The sequence below is a fragment of the Enoplosus armatus genome, chromosome 12 (genome assembly GCF_043641665.1).
Source record: "Enoplosus armatus isolate fEnoArm2 chromosome 12, fEnoArm2.hap1, whole genome shotgun sequence".
NCBI classification, from domain to species: Eukaryota; Metazoa; Chordata; class Actinopteri; order Centrarchiformes; family Enoplosidae; genus Enoplosus; species Enoplosus armatus.
In genome coordinates, this window is record NC_092191.1 from 12,356,871 (window position 1) to 12,374,168 (window position 17,298).

At 42.9% G+C, this 17,298-nt stretch overlaps 1 protein-coding gene across 1 annotated transcript; it reads right to left on the reverse strand.

Moving 5' to 3' along the window:
- Positions 1-399: 399 nt before the first annotated feature.
- crtac1b (cartilage acidic protein 1b) lies at positions 400-15,949 on the reverse strand. Its single transcript, XM_070916072.1, has 15 exons — positions 15,848-15,949; positions 15,364-15,554; positions 13,801-13,997; positions 13,266-13,402; positions 10,890-11,046; positions 8,558-8,692; positions 8,286-8,428; positions 5,401-5,537; positions 3,960-4,042; positions 3,656-3,756; positions 3,372-3,540; positions 2,132-2,277; positions 1,060-1,102; positions 808-951; positions 400-527 (listed from the first exon to the last, which is right to left on the reverse strand). The coding sequence occupies exons 1-15, from the start codon at positions 15,947-15,949 to the stop codon at positions 400-402; spliced, it is 2,013 nt and encodes a 670-aa protein (XP_070772173.1).
- Positions 15,950-17,298: the final 1,349 nt, after the last annotated feature.

Consider the following 17,298-nt stretch of genomic DNA (forward strand, 5'->3'; position numbering starts at 1 on the left):
CTGTGGAGCCAGTAGATCGGTCTGCTGTATGTGCAGTGGTTTATATGCTGCCGCTCCACTTATTGACTTGGCCTCAGTTCAGGTCCCACTAAGATAAGTGCCAGGTGATGACGTGAGGGCTCTGCGGGTGTGACACAGTCAGTTCTGAACCCCGTAGCTCCCAGCGAGCATGCTCCCTGTGTGTTTCTTTATAGTCCAGAGGGGGCCGGGAGCCAAGAGGTGACACAAAGCAGCAATGAAGAGGGGGCAAGACTGTAAATAACTGATGGAAAAAATGATAGCATAGGTCCACGGAGGAGAAGGAGGAGTGGATGTCTCAGTGAAAAGTTAGCTCAGAGAGTTTCTGTACATCCCCATTTAGCGGTGGCGAGAGTCAGGAAGGGGAGAAGACAGGGACAGCTACAGTAGTCCAGTCTGGAGATGGGTAGAGACGAGTGGTAGCACAGAGACAGAGAGCAGCCAGAAAGAAAGGCCCGACCACTTGCGTTCCCCAGAAGACCGCGTCCCCCCAAAGTAAGCCACCTGGGCTGCAGAGAAAGAGGCGAAACAGAGGGCAAAGAAAAGTTAGCCAACATCTGCGTCTTTATGGCTGAAAGAGAGCTCATTCACATGGGGTAGTTAGTCATGCAAGACAGCAGGGTGCAGAGAGGGGACACGGCCAGAGGAATGTTAGCACCTCTAAGCCTTTACTCAAAACCAGAGTAATTAAGGCAGCTTAAGGCATCTCGTTCTCTGGCAGTGCTTCCTTTGTTCTCCTGATCTTGGTAATCCAGCTAAGTCTACCCTGACTCTGCCAGGACCACTCACCCACGCAGGCTGACCCATCATCGTTGGGCTCAAAGCCCTGGTTGCATCTCCTCTTGGCGCGGCACTTATAGCTGCCATAGGTGTTGGTGCAGACAGGGCGGTCAGAGGGGCACACATAGGGAAACTGGGTACACTCATCTTCATCTGAGGGACGGGGAGGGGGAGGGGGAGGGAAGTAAAGACACTTTTGGTCTCGATTTTAAACGAGGACACAAGCATGGAGTTGGTAACAGATACATCTTTGCAACTTACCTGTGCAACGGCCATTCTCATTCAGAGCAAAGCCATGGCCACACTGTAAAACACAGTCAGTCTAATTAGAAACAAGAATGTTTTTTAAATGGAAAAGCCTTTAAACCCACTTTGTGTAGAGTTTTTTTGTGTGATTATACAGGCAGGTAACAAAAAAAGGAAAAACCTGATTTAATAAGTGGAGAAACATAACTAACGCAGATCTACACATTTCTATCCTGATTGAAGTGCTCTCTTCCAGCAATTCCCTCAATGCCCTCATCCACCGGGCACAAGGGGTCACTGGATGGTTTGATGAATATGGAAATTATGTGAATCATATTCTGTGGCCTGAAGCGACATGTTAGACAGCGCTCTCCACCACCATCATCATCAAAACACCAAATGAGGAAATATTATTTGGAGTAATGCTGTTCAACCCTCCAGAAGATTTCCTGAGACTTGGATAATCTGTGCCAGTGAACATTGAAGCTGTTCTGGAGGCTTGAAGTGGTCCATCACCCTCCTAAGACACGCTATGTTGGTTTTTCCTTTAATTTGCCACCCATGTGTAGCATCTTTAAGTTATTGTACTGGCATACGTTTTTTTGTTTGTAGAAAAATTAGACAATCCCAGTGAAGATTTGTGGGGTCTGTGCATGACCAGATTAATCTGGTAGAGGGCAAAAATTAGCTTCTGAGCCCTCATTCCACGTTCTTCCCACTTTCTGTGCAATACATACAGGCTTTCTATGCTGGAATACAACCTGACCTCAAGTTTGCTGTATTGTAATTTGAGGGGTATGCAATATATAGGCGCATCAAGGTCTTAAAACTAGACCAGGTAACACACAGTAAGCCACTGAGCAGTTGCCTGCTTTGCCCAGTTGGTAATCCAGCTTCAGTCTATGTTTTCCTGGAGCCACTTCATCTCAGTGCAACACTACAAACGTTGCTTGTTTGCTTGTTTACCACTGGGAGCGCCAAAGAAGGACATTTAAAAATTCAGCACATAGTGGCTAAACCAATTCTACAAAGCCTAACAATCTTTCAGATGATGAGATTTTAGGATTGCTATGAAGCACTGCTGTACCTCTATTTCCACAGTAGGAGTGACTTCCTCCTCATCTCTTGGATAGTGGATCTCCAGCACAGAGTTGACGTCTGAAGGCTCCAGGGGTCGGGCCACTGAGCGACCATCTGGCCAGTACACCTCAACGTTGGTGGCCACATCCTTACCTGGTCAGACATACAGCACAGACACAACGCACACAGAGGAGCATTCAAATGTCCTTTATTGAATCTTGTGTGCTCATACAGTTCAGCACATACTGTAGGTTATCACGGGTTGTCTCACGAAGCTTTCTCCTTCCTCTCCTTTTTCGCCGACACAAACACAGTGAGGGACTCTCCTCTTCTCCCTCCATTAACTATTTTAATCAGGCATAGAGTAAGCCCCTCTCCAGGGGGCCTCGGCAGCCCTTAATTAAAGTGGCATATCTAATGTAAACAGATCTTGCCAGACGGTGATCTACTCAGCAGGTGTACTGCCTGAGAGCCAAAAAATGTTTCACCTGTTGTGCACCCGCATGACACCCTCTCATTTAGTGGCAAGGAGTGCATCTCTACCAGTACTGACGTTTTTTGTAAGTGTGGAGGCCTGTTAGAGTGTGTAATGAGTAATCAGGCATTAAAATCAGGGGCCTCCAGAGTTTTTCTGTGCTCAAACAGCCCTGATACAGAACTGGCTCAGTGAGCAGGGAGCAGCGGTGGGTGAGCCACCAGGCCTGGATGGCCACCAGCTGACAGTCCTATGGGGGTAGAAGGAGACATGGAGCTGCAGCACCTGCTCCCCCCACTTTGTCCAGCTCCTTCGCACAGACAGCGTAGTCTCCCATGGGTGTCTAATCAGGCTGGAGGTATTAAAATAATGCTTTCCACATGGAGCTTTCATTTTCCTTCTCACTGCTCTCTGTAATGCTCGTTCTGTCCATTTCTCTGTCTAAATTATCCCTTAACCAGCAGTAGCAAAGAGTAGTGCTGACATGGTTAGTCAATTAGTCGATGAATCAATCAACAGGGACTAAATCAACATCAAGAAGTCTGTTATCAATCAAAAATGTCAAACATTTGCTGGTTTCAACAACTCAAATTTGAGAATTTGCTGCTTTTCGCAGTTTTGCAGTTATTAAGTAAATATTGGGTTTTAGGCTGCAGGTTAAATTTTATCATCGCTAGTTGCAGCCCTAGCAGAGAACACGTCCAGTTAGCTGAGAAGTTGCAGGTTCAATCGCCTGCAACAGCTTTGTTTCCTTTAACTGCTGAAAAATTACCAAGGCCAAAGTGGGCGACAGGCTCCATCTCACACAGGTACCCCGAGCCACCATCAATGATCCGCGTGTGTGGGCCGCTCTTCTTAGTGTACACCACCACTTTAGCTCCTCTGGCGAAAGCACCAAATTTGGTCCGGGGAACCACGCGCAGCCAGGAGTTAGTGGTTCCCTGAGACATGGACAGAATGAGAGAAGGGAAGGTTTGGGTTAAGATTACACTACACTACTTAGTGAGTGTTTGAAATTGATTGATTATGAGGCTTTTATGTCACACAGACACTCACCTGGTTGACTTTGTAGATAGAGAGCGGCTGTGCAGCACTTTCACCATGAGACACCAGCAGTTCCAGACGCCCATCGCCATCAAAGTCTGTGGCTACAGCTCCTGGAGATCCATCACAGTAATGATGCAACAGGCCACATAACATTTATTATCCTCATGCAGGGAAACATCATGTCATGATCAAGTCTTTTTCCTTTTATAAAGCACACAAGGGAACTAAGATCCCCCTCGTGGAGCTCTGGTGCCACCTAGGGGTAAGATGTTGGTAAAGCAGATACGACAGCTGTCTGTTCTGAAACACTCACCGGTTCCTCGTCCTTCAGGCTCTGACGCCTCCCCAACATTCAACTCTTCTATCTGGGGGTCTCCATGCTCTCTCCTGCTCACCCTATCAAATCAACATCACAGCAGTTACCCATCAAATCACTGTAATACATTAACACCACAGACACTATAAATACATAAGCATATGCTTTTTCGACACAATACTTTCAAACTTTTATTTGCGTATTATTCTGAATAGAGACTTGTACTTGTAATGGAGTATGTGCTATTGCTACTTTTACTTTAATAAAGGATTTCAATACTTCGTCCACTACTGTATAAAAATCATCAAACATAGAATTAAGAATATGCGTAAACAGCAACTATGAAACTATGAGGTAGTATTTCTTTTATTGTACATGCTATATACAACATAGAAACTTGCATGCATACCCAAAACTAAATACAAAAAATTCATAAACACACACAAAAGAGAAACTAAATAGATTTAGACAATTTTGAAGCCATTAACCTTTTTTGTTTTCAGGAAAGCACTTTGGTCAAAACTAGTTGTCTTTAAATGTGCCCTATAAATAAATTAACTTGATTTGATTTGAATGTCTGCAGAAGAAATCATCATGCACATCACCAGCCACCATGAACCTACAGTGACAAAGCATTTCCATATCCAAGTTTCCTTAAGTTATAATTTCATTGCACAGTGCACTAATGTGCTGATCCTGGCTGTTAAACCCCTCAGCTCAGCTAAATATTGATTAGTTGTATTGAATTAATTAGCTTGGACACAATTGTTTGAGCTGGGGTTTTTTCAGTGCTGGAGAGCAGAGTTAAATTAGCTGATTCATCTTCATACTAGGCAGAGCCACAGGCTGTGGAACAGTGACCCCTGACAGACCATCATCGTGTCCAGAAAGACAAATGCCCCTCCAGTGACCTGCCGTGCAGGAATATTCTGGTCCAGGCAATCTCTGGGGCTTACACTGATTATTGATATTCAGTATGAATTGACCCACCAGCTCATAGCAACATTCAGCATGACTTCTGCATCCTGTTCAGAAAAATATGCCAGATCAGATTTTTATTCAGATAGGATGGGTTTATCCTACTATTAAGTCCTAACAATTGATATGTATCATGTATTGCATTTTGAGAGCTGAGTTCATTAATATTATCTAGAGAGGAAGCCAAACCTTGAGCCAAAAAGAGACCTAAAACTGTCTTAATGAAAGATTCATTCATGTGTGGAGGAGGAGGTGGGATGCCAGACTAGATAAGTATCCTTGGCTGGGAATTTTAAATTCTTCTCAGCTTCCAAGCCCAGTTTTAGAATATTAAATCAAGACACAGGGGTAGTCCATTAAGCTCATCACCAAAGTGTTATTAAAACTTATTATCATACTTGTATGTATATGTGTGTATGTGTGTGTGTGTGTGTGTGTGTGTGTGTGTGTGTGTGTGTACCTAAAGAGCCTGTTGGCGGAGGGACCCCTGTAGGCGATGTTATTGAAGAAGACCTCCAGCTCGTTGTCATTGTCAAAGTCTGCAACGATAACGGTGCGAACCGGCGACGGCATGGAGAACTTCTGGGATGCTATGTCCTGAGAGAAACAAACAGTGAAACAAATACACACATGCATGCATACATGTACAGAAGCCAAACAAGCTTCTCTTCATGCAGGAAGTTTTATTTTTTCTGTGGTGCTTGAGATGCCTTTTTAGAAGTTGCAAGCAAATTAGAAAATTCAGCAGCAGCGATTACAGAACACATAGTACTGTACTGCAGATGTTTTAATACACAAAATGTTTTTTATTGCCATGCAAATCACGCATTTTCTGACTGGTTTTCTCTCATATAATTCTGTTTTGTTGATGACAGCATATTCTAAAATGATATAAAATGCACTTCTAAAATTAGCCCTGGGAAAGATAAGCTTGATACATAACGTTTTGGTTTTTTTTTTTGTTAGTCAACTCCGTCAGGGGTTACGTGGCTGGTTCAAGGGCACTATATTATTGCAGAAATTTCTCTAAATCTAGAGAAAAAGATGCAGTTTGATTGCCAAGTGAACTCTGCAAAGTGCAATGTAAGAACACCACAGAGACGGTCATGTATCAGCAGATGATGTTGTCAAAGTAACAACAAAAAATACATTTGTTTATACAGCTTCCATTCACACACACTATATGTGTTCAGTCCAAAATGTGGACAGGCGGCGCGAGCTGAGCCAGAGAGGCTGTTCCATAACCTGAAGGTCACAGGTTCAATCTCCACAACAGACCATGTCCATCAGTAATCCAGTCCTTGAGTTCGACACTGATCTGTCATCTGTTCACTCACTCACTGTAAGTCACCCTGGCTTCATCTAAAACCTAAAGATAAGAACAAAGGTCCTTTTTACATCCTCTGGCATCGGAAAAGTATACTGCAGCTCTCCTGCCCAAAAAAAAGTCTTCTCAGCAGAGGAGTTTTTGCACGAGAAAGTAACGGATATCTCCCCGCTTCAGTGACACGGTGATAAGTCGGGGAAGAGTTATAGAGCAGCCCTTCACTCCCTTCAGTATTTACTCCCTGTTTTAATTATAAGGCTCATAAAGCCGGTGGGGTGTGGGGAGGGAGCTCACAATGACCTTCTGCTTCTCAGGTGAAGGAGATGGGATGGCCAACTGAGGCCACGAGGGAGGGACAGTTCTATATTATTAGGTGGATGTATAGTTGTGCCATCAGGAAAAAGAAAGGGACATTCACCAAAAAAAATATGGAGCATAGAAACATGAGAGTGTTTGAGAAAAAGGGGTTTATGTTTTATATTAAGTGTCTTAAAATGGAGGATATATATATATATATTCACAACTTCTGTAGATTTCTTGCAACAAGGATTTTTTTATTTATCTTTTTTTTTATATTTAAACAATAATAATAAATAATATTATAAATAAATAATAGGCTATAATTCTAATGAAATCCGATTTCGATACACAATAACTGAGAAAGCAAAAACTTTAGTTGGGACCTTTTCCAGCTCTTTGAATACATATTTGATATGTGTGGGTGTGTTTTTGCATGTGTGCACGTTAAACCTAGTGCAAGGAAAACCTAGGCAGTAGATTTTAATTAAAGCACAAACAGGCCTAATCGGCACTTTCCACAACCCAGGCAAGCTGCTGTTTCAGCCCAATTTAATTAGCGGTTTACTGGAGCGATACAACAGCTTCATTATGCATGCCAAAGGTCAACACGGCTAGTAGGAGTGTCAGCTTGTGTGGCGGAAAGGGGTCTTAAATGTGTTGTGGCCTTGAGATTTAACAATATTGGTTTAAAAAAATATTGGCTTGCTAATTCAATTTGTGTTCTGTGTGTTTATTTGAGCGCACGTGTGTGTGTATGTGTGTGTGTGTGTGTGTTTCACACTGATGGAATTGTGTATAGGCTAAGCATCACACATTAACCCCTTATTTGACCCCTATAAAGATGTCTCCTGTGACGTTTATCTCTTTGGTAAAAGATGCAGCCGCAGGTGCTAACAGATAGATCACCAAGCATGAAACCTCCTCAGATTTACACGCAGCTGAGCTATCTCAGTCTCTGCCGCTCTTTACTGTACTACACACTGCTGGCTGTCTCACAGTAGTTGTCTCTCCTCTCTGATTCAGTAAATCACCGCCTGTCTGTCTTTAAATCCCACTCAATCCCAATATGGGCCAGCACTGACTAGTGCTAATTCACGAGCCGTCCTTTAACATAGATAACTGTGATTCACAGAGTTAATGGGTGAGATTTGCTGTCTTTGTGCTGCTTGTTCATTAGTCATTGATTCTGGAGAGAGAAGAATTAGAAAGAACCACAACCTCCCTCTAAAACCCTCCTGCGTCATTGACCGTGCCTGATATTCTGATGGGGGAATCATTCAACACAAAGACTGCAGTTTTTATTTGGAACTACTTTCTACCAAAGAAATAATCCTAACCCAAGCTGTTGACACCAATCTACATGGTTAGATACCACACACATGACAACATATTTTGGAGTGCTACATTTTTAATAAATAAATAAAGGCCTCAGTGTGTTTAAAACAATGTGCTTCTGGTGATTTTTGTAACTTGCCACAACCAACAATCAGACTATCACGTTTGGTCTGGCCTCTCTCTGAGGCGGCAGCCTTTTCACCGTACCTTTGAGTGAGAACATATGGAACAGGTATATGCTCTTTAGACGCATCAAACCACTGTGTTCATTTGAAGCATACTGAGACCTCAAAGCGGACATTGATGCAATAAGTTTTGTATTTAGGTATTTGCATTTGTGTGGTTAAAGAGTTGTTGAATACCCAGGAAACACGTGGACCCACCTTGAACTTCTGTTTGCGGTTATTCAGCTGCATGTACAGGCGATGAGGTCCATTCCAGTTCCCGTAGACAATGTCTGTCTTGCCGTCACGGTTGAAGTCTGCCAAAGCAACCCCTCTGCCATGCTGCATAGGGTCTTCCACACCTACAGGTATATGGTAATACACTATTATACAATAAAGCCTACCTTGTGTATTGTTTTTGCACCAGATTGACATGATATGTTGAAAATGAACTGATCTATGACATGTTAAACTGTATATGATCCTCTCACCAGCCTGCTGCGCCACATCAGAGAAAGTTCCATCTCCGTTGTTCCTGAACAGGAAGTTGGGTCCGTACTCGTTGTCGCAAAACACATCGGACAGGGTTTGACTGACAATAGGCCCCACCACGACACCTCGCCCTCCTGCACGAACAGAGATGGAGAGCAGTTAAAAAGAAAAAATGAAGCAGGATAGGTGAAACAACAGAGAGAACAGAGGGAGAGAGATCAGCTTCATAACAAAAATGAACTGTGAGAGATCATTACTGTCTTTCCAAGCCATTTCCTCGAAGCAGGGCAGGTCTTTCTGGTGACACAGACACTGACTCTGATGGGCTACACACAGATAAACACAGATAAAGACACCTAGGCACAAGCACAAACAAATATGAAAACACGAAGATGCAACACGCTGAGTCTTTTGCTTTAACTAAAAACTAACAATTTCCTCCTTATGAAAAGATCTGCGTGACTGCTCAATACCTTCTCAATATCACCCCAGGATTTTCCAGTGACATTCTACGAAGTGAAGTGTCTCGCTAAAGTGTCTCATCTGAGACCAGCAGCGTCTAATTATGGAGTTGAAAGGGCTTTGATTGCCCTTCCAGTATGCAGAGTCAGTGCCGTGAGTCAGGACTCGCTCCTGATTTACTGGCCCGCTCCATCAGCCCAGACAAATATCACTCGCCCCCTATGGCCATAAACCCCTAATGTCTCTCCAGAGATATGTAACCATTAGATATACAACTTCACCGACTGTCCCTCTACTCTGATTAACGGCAGTTTGATGACAAAGCCATCTACCGTACATCATTCACAGAGATTCTGGGCCAGCCCACTCTGCCCCCCCAGTGGCTTAGATGACATCCTGCATGCAAAAAGATCCACGGATGATGAAGATTGATTCTATTATGCTCAAATACAAAGTCGACTCCCATTTCCAAAACTTACTCCGACATCAGCGTCAAGGACTTTTCAGTGGTTACAATAAAGTATCATAGAGGTGGCATTCTTTACTCATGATGGTCTGTATTATCAAAGAAACAGATTATGGGGAAATCGTTCATTTTGGCATTTATTGTTCTCCTCTTCTACACTATAGCAGGTATCCATCACAGGGTTAAGTGAAGTGTTGATCCAAGCTAGGGAAGTGAGCTGAGGTGTGGTGATGAATTTCAGTGCTATTGTTGAAGTACAAAATCAATTTCAAGGTCATCCACTCAGTTTCAAAATTTAAATGACAGCAGCATAATTCCTTTGTTGAGTTCAGTTCAGATGTTTATTGTTCCACAAGAGATTTCTGCAGCAAGGCAGCTTAAAAAACAATAAAGCCACGTTCAGAATTTAAGACAATAAGGAGATAAATGTTCAGCACAATAAAAACACAACACATGGGTAAAGACATAAAAAAAGCAGTGAATGAGATAAAGTGCTAGGCTTTGGTGGGAACTGAGAGGCAGTTTATAGTATGTATTTTAACTAAATGTGTTTACTTCTCATGGAATAAATGAATATTTGAACCCTTACACCTAACTTTCAGAAGCCTATATCTTCCTTAAAGAGAGGATGGTGTGAAATTGCTAAGATGGATTTGGCTTTTTGGGTGATTTGTCAACTAAAAATGTCTGACAAGGAAGGCTGCTTCTCACTTTTACCGGCAACTTTAACAATGTTGCTTCCTATTTTACACACTTAAATTCCCTTACAAACCAAATCAGTAGCAGGGTCGGGAGTGATTATATGACCAATCTGTAAAATAACACCAGCAAATTCCTGTCAACATTAAAACATTTAACTTCTGCAGAAAATGTAGGCCTTGTTTCCCCTTTTCTGGGATGTACAGTAACACTGCGGTCAGACTGACTCCGACTGAGTCGGTTGCACATGAAATACACTGTGCTGTTGTGGCTTCCACATACTTGTATTCCCGCCTTCAGTAGTCTGTGACAGATGCCATCTCTGGGACGTTGAGCTGGTCTGATGTATGTGTGTGTCGCCCTTCCCCTTCGCTTCCCTGTGACTTTGACTGGAGTAAACAGCTGACAGGGCCAAAAAAGAGCCCACTAACACTTCTTCCTCTCTCTCTCTCCAGTCCTTGCTTTCTTCTCTCATGCTTACACTCATCATGTTCTCTTTCTTTTTCTCGCCTGGCATCTCTCCAACTCTCCCCTACTCGCCTCCCATCTAGCACCCTCTCTGTGCTGAAGTCCTATATTTCAGACTGTACGGGTACAACAAGCACATGCTCCTCTGCAGATGCCTGTATAAATCAGAGTGAAGGTCCAGTAGTGTGAGGGTCTACATCACACACACACACACACAGTCATTTCTTCACACCTACCAGTGAACTTGTTGACACCGGCCTGCTCTGCCACATTAGAGAGGGCGATGACGCCCTGTGAAAGGTCACTCGCTGCCTCGTCCATTTCTATGAGAGCATGAGGACCCACGTTGCCACTGGCATAGTTGGCTATGTAGATGGCATAACGGCCGGTACCCTGGGAAAAAACACAAATGTGGATTACATTTATTCATATATTTATATTTATGTACTGTACTTATGTATTTAATATACTTAGCATAATAAGAAAACCAGTATGTGTAGCTAAATGTGAGTTAACATCATTTGATGATTCAGCAGGATCACTTAAGGGCCTGTTCACTCAATTTACAAAACTTATGGTTTACTTCCCTTAGCACAGGTTTTTGAGATATCTGCCTCTTCCATTTCTGCTGCCACCCAAGTACATAAAGGTGAATGGCATTTAATGTGTGGTGCTCACAGCGTTTAACAACAGTAATTATACAATTCAACAGCACTCTCTTTGGTTGCTCTGGATAAATCACACACCCAACTGTTTTCATTGGATGTCCTTCAATAACAGTAACGAGGACACTGTCTCTGGAAAAACAACAATATGATATACATTCTCCCAATCTAACCTTTTATTTCCCCTTTATCTCCCTTCATCCCGTTTCCTACCCTTTACCTCCTCTTTCTCAGCCTCTCCCTACTCCTTCCTCTGCCTCCCTTTGGAGATTAATTTCACACTCCATTATCAGTCAGAGTCCCTGCAGACACAAACTCACAGACGGAACCACACTAATAGACTACACACTCGATTCCAATGAGCTTTCCCACCAGGCCTAACATATTTCAATCAATACAAACACATGCACATATGCAAACCCACACGTATACAGGCCATTTCACCAGTTGTGTTAATGTAACTATATTTTCACAAGACAAGAAGAGTAAATGAGTCTAGTTGATGTAAATGTCATGAAGCGTCACATTATGGCCTGCTGAGGTTCGAGGAGTGGGTTGCACTTATACACACACACACACACACACACACACACATGCTCTGTACTTGACAAAATGAGACTGAACTACAATGAAAGACCTGAAGGCCACTGGCAGTTACTTAACAAACTTAAAAGTCAGTGGTTTTTCAATAAATCCTCACCCAAGGCTAATTTCTGTCACTGAGATTGGCATTGTGAATAGTGTGACATGCATGCCTGCAAAGTGCATGCTAGCGCAGGGATATGTGACTGCATGCCCTTTACACCAGTCTTTACAGCTGAGAAGCCTGAATGAGCTACCACCTCTAGTCTAATCTAGTTTTCTTTTCAAAAGAAATGCATATTTTGCCTTTTATTGAACCTATTTCAATTATTCTGGCTTTTAAAATCCACTTACTTTCAGAAGCTCCATCCTGCCTGCCAGCACAAAGTGAACCGATCCATCAGTTCAATGTGAGACCCCTCAATATGTCACCTTCATCAGTTAGTATAAGACTAATGATGGGACGTCACTTTCAAGGAGACTGGGAGGGATGAAACAGTTGGATGACTAATTATCCCTCTTTTTTCTGAATGATAACACTTTATTTATGAGTAAACAAGACCAAATGCATTAAATACCCAGCCGACTATACAATATGCTTTGAATTTGGCCTGTGTAACCTTCTGCTGCTGTTCCAAATCTGTTCTAATCAAACTTCAGTAATAGGAAAATGTATTCTCTCTGCTGGAACTGGCATGGAAGAACACACATCAGGGGTTTTGGCTTCCTCTAAAAGCATTATGCCATTAAAAGCAGATATCTTTCCAATCAGTTTGGCAGCTGCACAACTTATCAGTGCTCAGTGAGATGGGACTGTGGTTAAAAAAATCTATTGTAATCCCTACTGTCCTCCTCCCACTATTACTTTCTTTATCCCGTCGCCTGATTGGAAGTGAGAACTGTATGCGTTTGTGTGTGAGATAAGAGACAAAGAAAGAGTGTGAGTGTGTCAGTCGGAGAGAGAAAAAAAGGGGGTAAAGGAGGTGGAAAGAGGGAAGAAAACAACGGGGAAGGGACGGAGAGAAAATGCTACGGGCAGAAAGCAGTAGTGTGCAGTCATCACTCCTCCCCTCGTACGATGTTCTATAAAACAAACGAGCCCTGGCTTCTGTAATTACACTGGTGCGATGGACAGAAGAGAGAAAATGGCACACCATTCCCCCAAATGAACTGTCATAGCACATGCTGAGAAGGGCGGCGTAGGCAGGGCATGAGTTATCACTGGTAAACAAACAGAAGCACCCATGCATGTACGCAGAAGACACTCTGGGGAGTGTGTGTGTGTGTGTGTGTGTGTGTGTGTGTGTGTGTGTGGGGTATGGCTTTGCATATACTCTACTCTGTGTGTGTGACTGTGTGTAGTACCTTTCTGTCCACACAGGCCACTGAGCGCCCAGCCATACGGTTGGCTACATCTCTGTGTTCGTTAATGTCATCGTTCAGCAGATCTTCAAAGCGTCCATTACGGAACTTAAACAGCTTGTCAGAGTATGTTGCTCGACCTTGATGCGGAGAGACGCAGAGTTCAGGAAAGGCAAAGACTGTGCGGCGAGTAAAGAGGTGTTATGCAATACAAGAACCGTGGGTGATTGGAAACAGAAGAGTAGGTTGCTTTGGCGGCAAGTGACCTCTATCATTTTTATAAAAATGAAAGAGGTGAGGTGTTGCAGTTTTGGCAGAGTGTGCTCTGTAGCTCTCAGATTGATTAATAGCAGCACAAAGCTTATCTGCTATCTGATGAAGACTCAGATGAGATAAGCTTAATATCTGCATACTGATTCTCCTGCTTTGTCTGTGTACAAGAAAAGAGGTGCAACCCCTGTGTGAGTGTGTGCACACATGCATTTGTAGATGTATTTCTATGGAAGTGTTTCTGTATGCGTAAAAGAGTGTACTGTACCAGAGAAGGCGTTATTGGTGTTAAGGACATAAATCTCCTCCCGACCGTCTCCATCGATGTCACACGCTGTCACTCCAATGGCGTTGCCTTGACGGTCTCTCAGGGCGTAGAACGGGGAGCTACGGTTGTCAACAGCGATGTTGACGAGTCTTTTCCTCTGCTTGTCGTACTTTAGCACCAGGTTTGGGCCGTTGTAGCTGTCAACAGGCACCAATGGCAAGATGTTACATCTTCGTTACATAAGACTGTCAGCAGGAATTTAGAAGACTAAATCATGGAGTGCAATTTTTTTGTGTTTATGTTGCTTCATTTGCAGATGAACTTACTCAAGATTCTGTTATGCAGAGTTTGTAAAACTGGATTTTAAAACCCCTGAGAACTTAGTTTCAAACCTTAAAGAGGAACTCCAATGATTTTACACATCAAAGTCTGTTTACAGGTCTGCACATGTGAAAAAAAGTTGTTTAACGGCTTTTATGAAAGTCTGATAAATTGCCCCAAGTGATGTCACTTAAGGCAACCAAGACATCGGTTGGGTCTGAAGACTACAAGTTTGAAAATGATAAAACTTTGAGAGTATGTGGAGTTAGAAAGAAGTGAGATTACCAACGAAAACACAAACAAAGGACCACATCACTTGATGAAATATGTTTTCAGGGCCTTTAAAATCAATCAATCAGTATAGGCCTTTATAATTGGCTTGGCGATAACCTGGAATTGATTACTAATTCTAGATTTTCTTCAGGGGTCAATTAAATCAATCATCCTGCACAATTGGAGGGTGAAGAAACAGCTTGCAGACAAAATCTAATGTCTCTCTTAAATGTTGAACACGTTTAGCGTTACATTACAAAAGCTTTTGAAACTCTGCCCTAGAGATATTTTTGACTTAGTTCAATGACAATAAGACACAGACAAAAGTCTATCAACACTTTAAACTCTCACTCTGTTCTGACTGTTAACATCACCATACAGTCTGATTATGAGCAAATTAGCAAACAAAAGTGGAACTACAGTGAGTTCACAAGACTCGTCCCACCTTCATTTATTGTATCATAATGGTGCAAAAAAAACAACAACATTTAAGTACTGAAGGTAAACACAATTAGATCCTCTTTGAGTTTTTGTGAGGCCCTCCTGTCCAGGATTATATTTATTAAGTAGAGTCATTTTGGTCAATCTATGTTCTGTCTTCACTGGATAGAGGCAGGCTTGCCAAACTGTTCCCATCAATGGCGCTCCATCCAACCACATCCATTTTCATCAGCTGAGTGAGCCTCAAGGCACCCTTACCACCTCTCGTCTTTTAGTCTTTCGCTTTTGTCTTCAACCTTTAGCTTGGAAAACTACTGTGCACTTTTATTCAAGCCTCCGATTAGAATTAGACATCACTAAACAGTTGATTAATTGCCCTAATTGTGCATAATGAAAAAAAATTCAAGTGCTAATAACACTGTGAAAAGAGCAAGGGGACATTAGGGATTTAGGATTCACGCAGCTTGAATAAAACTAACTCTGAGTAATAAAATGCTGTTTTACACAACCTGCCTCCCCCTTTCTCACCCAGCTACAAACATCTCCAGGTCTCCATCCCCGTCCACATCAGTGACGGCCATGCCGTAGTTGAGCTGTGTGGGGTTGTTGTCATAGTCGGGAGGAAGGACGGTCTTGGTTATCGCTGAGAACATGGGCTCTGATCGCTGAGCCGAGGAGAGGGCAGGCAGGAGCAAAACCAGCCACAACAACATCCTCACCTAAAGGGGAAAACACACAGTTTGCAACAGCTGAATTTAAGGAAGGCTACCATCATGTGGTTTGTCTTTTTGCAGCTTCAAAAACCTTTTTCTTTCTCAAATGAATTGTGCAGTAACAATATGTATCAATATCAATAAGTCTGAACTAAAAAGTAGAACAATGCGACAGTACATCTGTAGAAAAACACACACTCTGTACACTCCACTGCACACAACACACAACACTCCTCGACTGAACTACAGCACACATTTGTCCCCGGCAGTCGAGGCAAATGAGAATCAAATAATCATACATTTGCAAACTGCAACATATGCCCTTGTTGCAAATTCTCTAAATCCATCGCGAGGCAAACATCAGCGGATCGTTGGCAGAGCTTTGTGCTATGCTCAGACATAAAGATGAAGATATACCACCGCAATCAGCAACGTTCTGCAGGGTTAGATCTGAACAACCCATCACAGGCAGACAGGCTGAGGAAATACAGGACAGAAAATCCATACGTGGAGCAGAGCATTAGCCAGAGGCCAAGTTAGCACGGAGGAAACCAAAATGACCTGATATAACAGACCTGAGGCGCTGTTTCCTCACAGACAGTGACCAACTCTAAATTGGGAAAGCTTTTTTTAGATAAAAGGACTCTCTGATGTTAGCGTCCCTTTAGTGGTCAGTAGATAAAAGGTGAGCATAGAGGAATTGATCCAATCGACTTGTGAAATGCAGGCAGATAGAGGCAGGGTTTCTGAAGCTCAAACTGAAAAGAGAGGAAAGAGGAAGGTCACCTCCTTACAGGTAAAATAAAACGCTCCTCATCAACAGCACCGCAAAACTTTACACACACAACACACACACTAAATGGCGTTTACAAGCTGACAACTTGATTTGCTCTGCCTGTGGATTTAAGAACGCAGCCTTTCGTCATAGTCCTCATTCCACCTGTAATGCCATTGAGCCGTTCCCATCCCTGCTTCCATACTGCTGCAGATTCTCCCTTTCTGCTCCGAGTGTCCAAGTGATGTATGGCTCCTTAACATCTCCCTCAACAATTCAATTTAAGATAAAAAACCGCATTGCTGTTTGAGTAATACTCTCAAAAGCCCAACAGCAGGCAGAGGAAGCACCTCCGCTGACACCCGCAGAAATATGGCCAGGGCTAATGCTAGCTCTCCTGGCAGGCAGCGCAGTGATAACGCCGGCTGGTAGCGATGGAGACTTGAGCTGTTAGCAAGAAGGGTTAATTAACAACACTGGGAGCTCGAGATGCAGCAGTTTCTCCCCATTAGAGCAGGATGTAATGACAAATGAGCGGAGCAGTTCCAGACTACAGAAGGCAGCTTTATGGACTTGCTCATATCCTCCATGTTAGATAGTGGCACTGAGCTATAAATTAAAAAGAGGAGGATAAGGAAACTTGAAAAGTAAAAAGAAAAGTGTGTTGGAAAAGGGCACAATCTTTTGGAATATCTTTTAAAATAGGCAATTAGAGGACAAAACAACTACTTTTAGATTCAGCTTCTACTACAAACTCAAAAGTGGGCAGCTGAACTTTAATGTCCATACAAGCGAGGATAAAATATTAGACAGGGCTTGATTCCCATAGTCCTGCAGCAGGACAGCAGGCGTATTTCAGTTCAACACCAGTCTGAAAACAGAGAACGAGTATTCCCAATAATTCAGCCATACTAAGTAATAACTAGATGGAAGAGGGATGTAGAAAAAGGACACGAGTGCTTGAAACCATTGTGG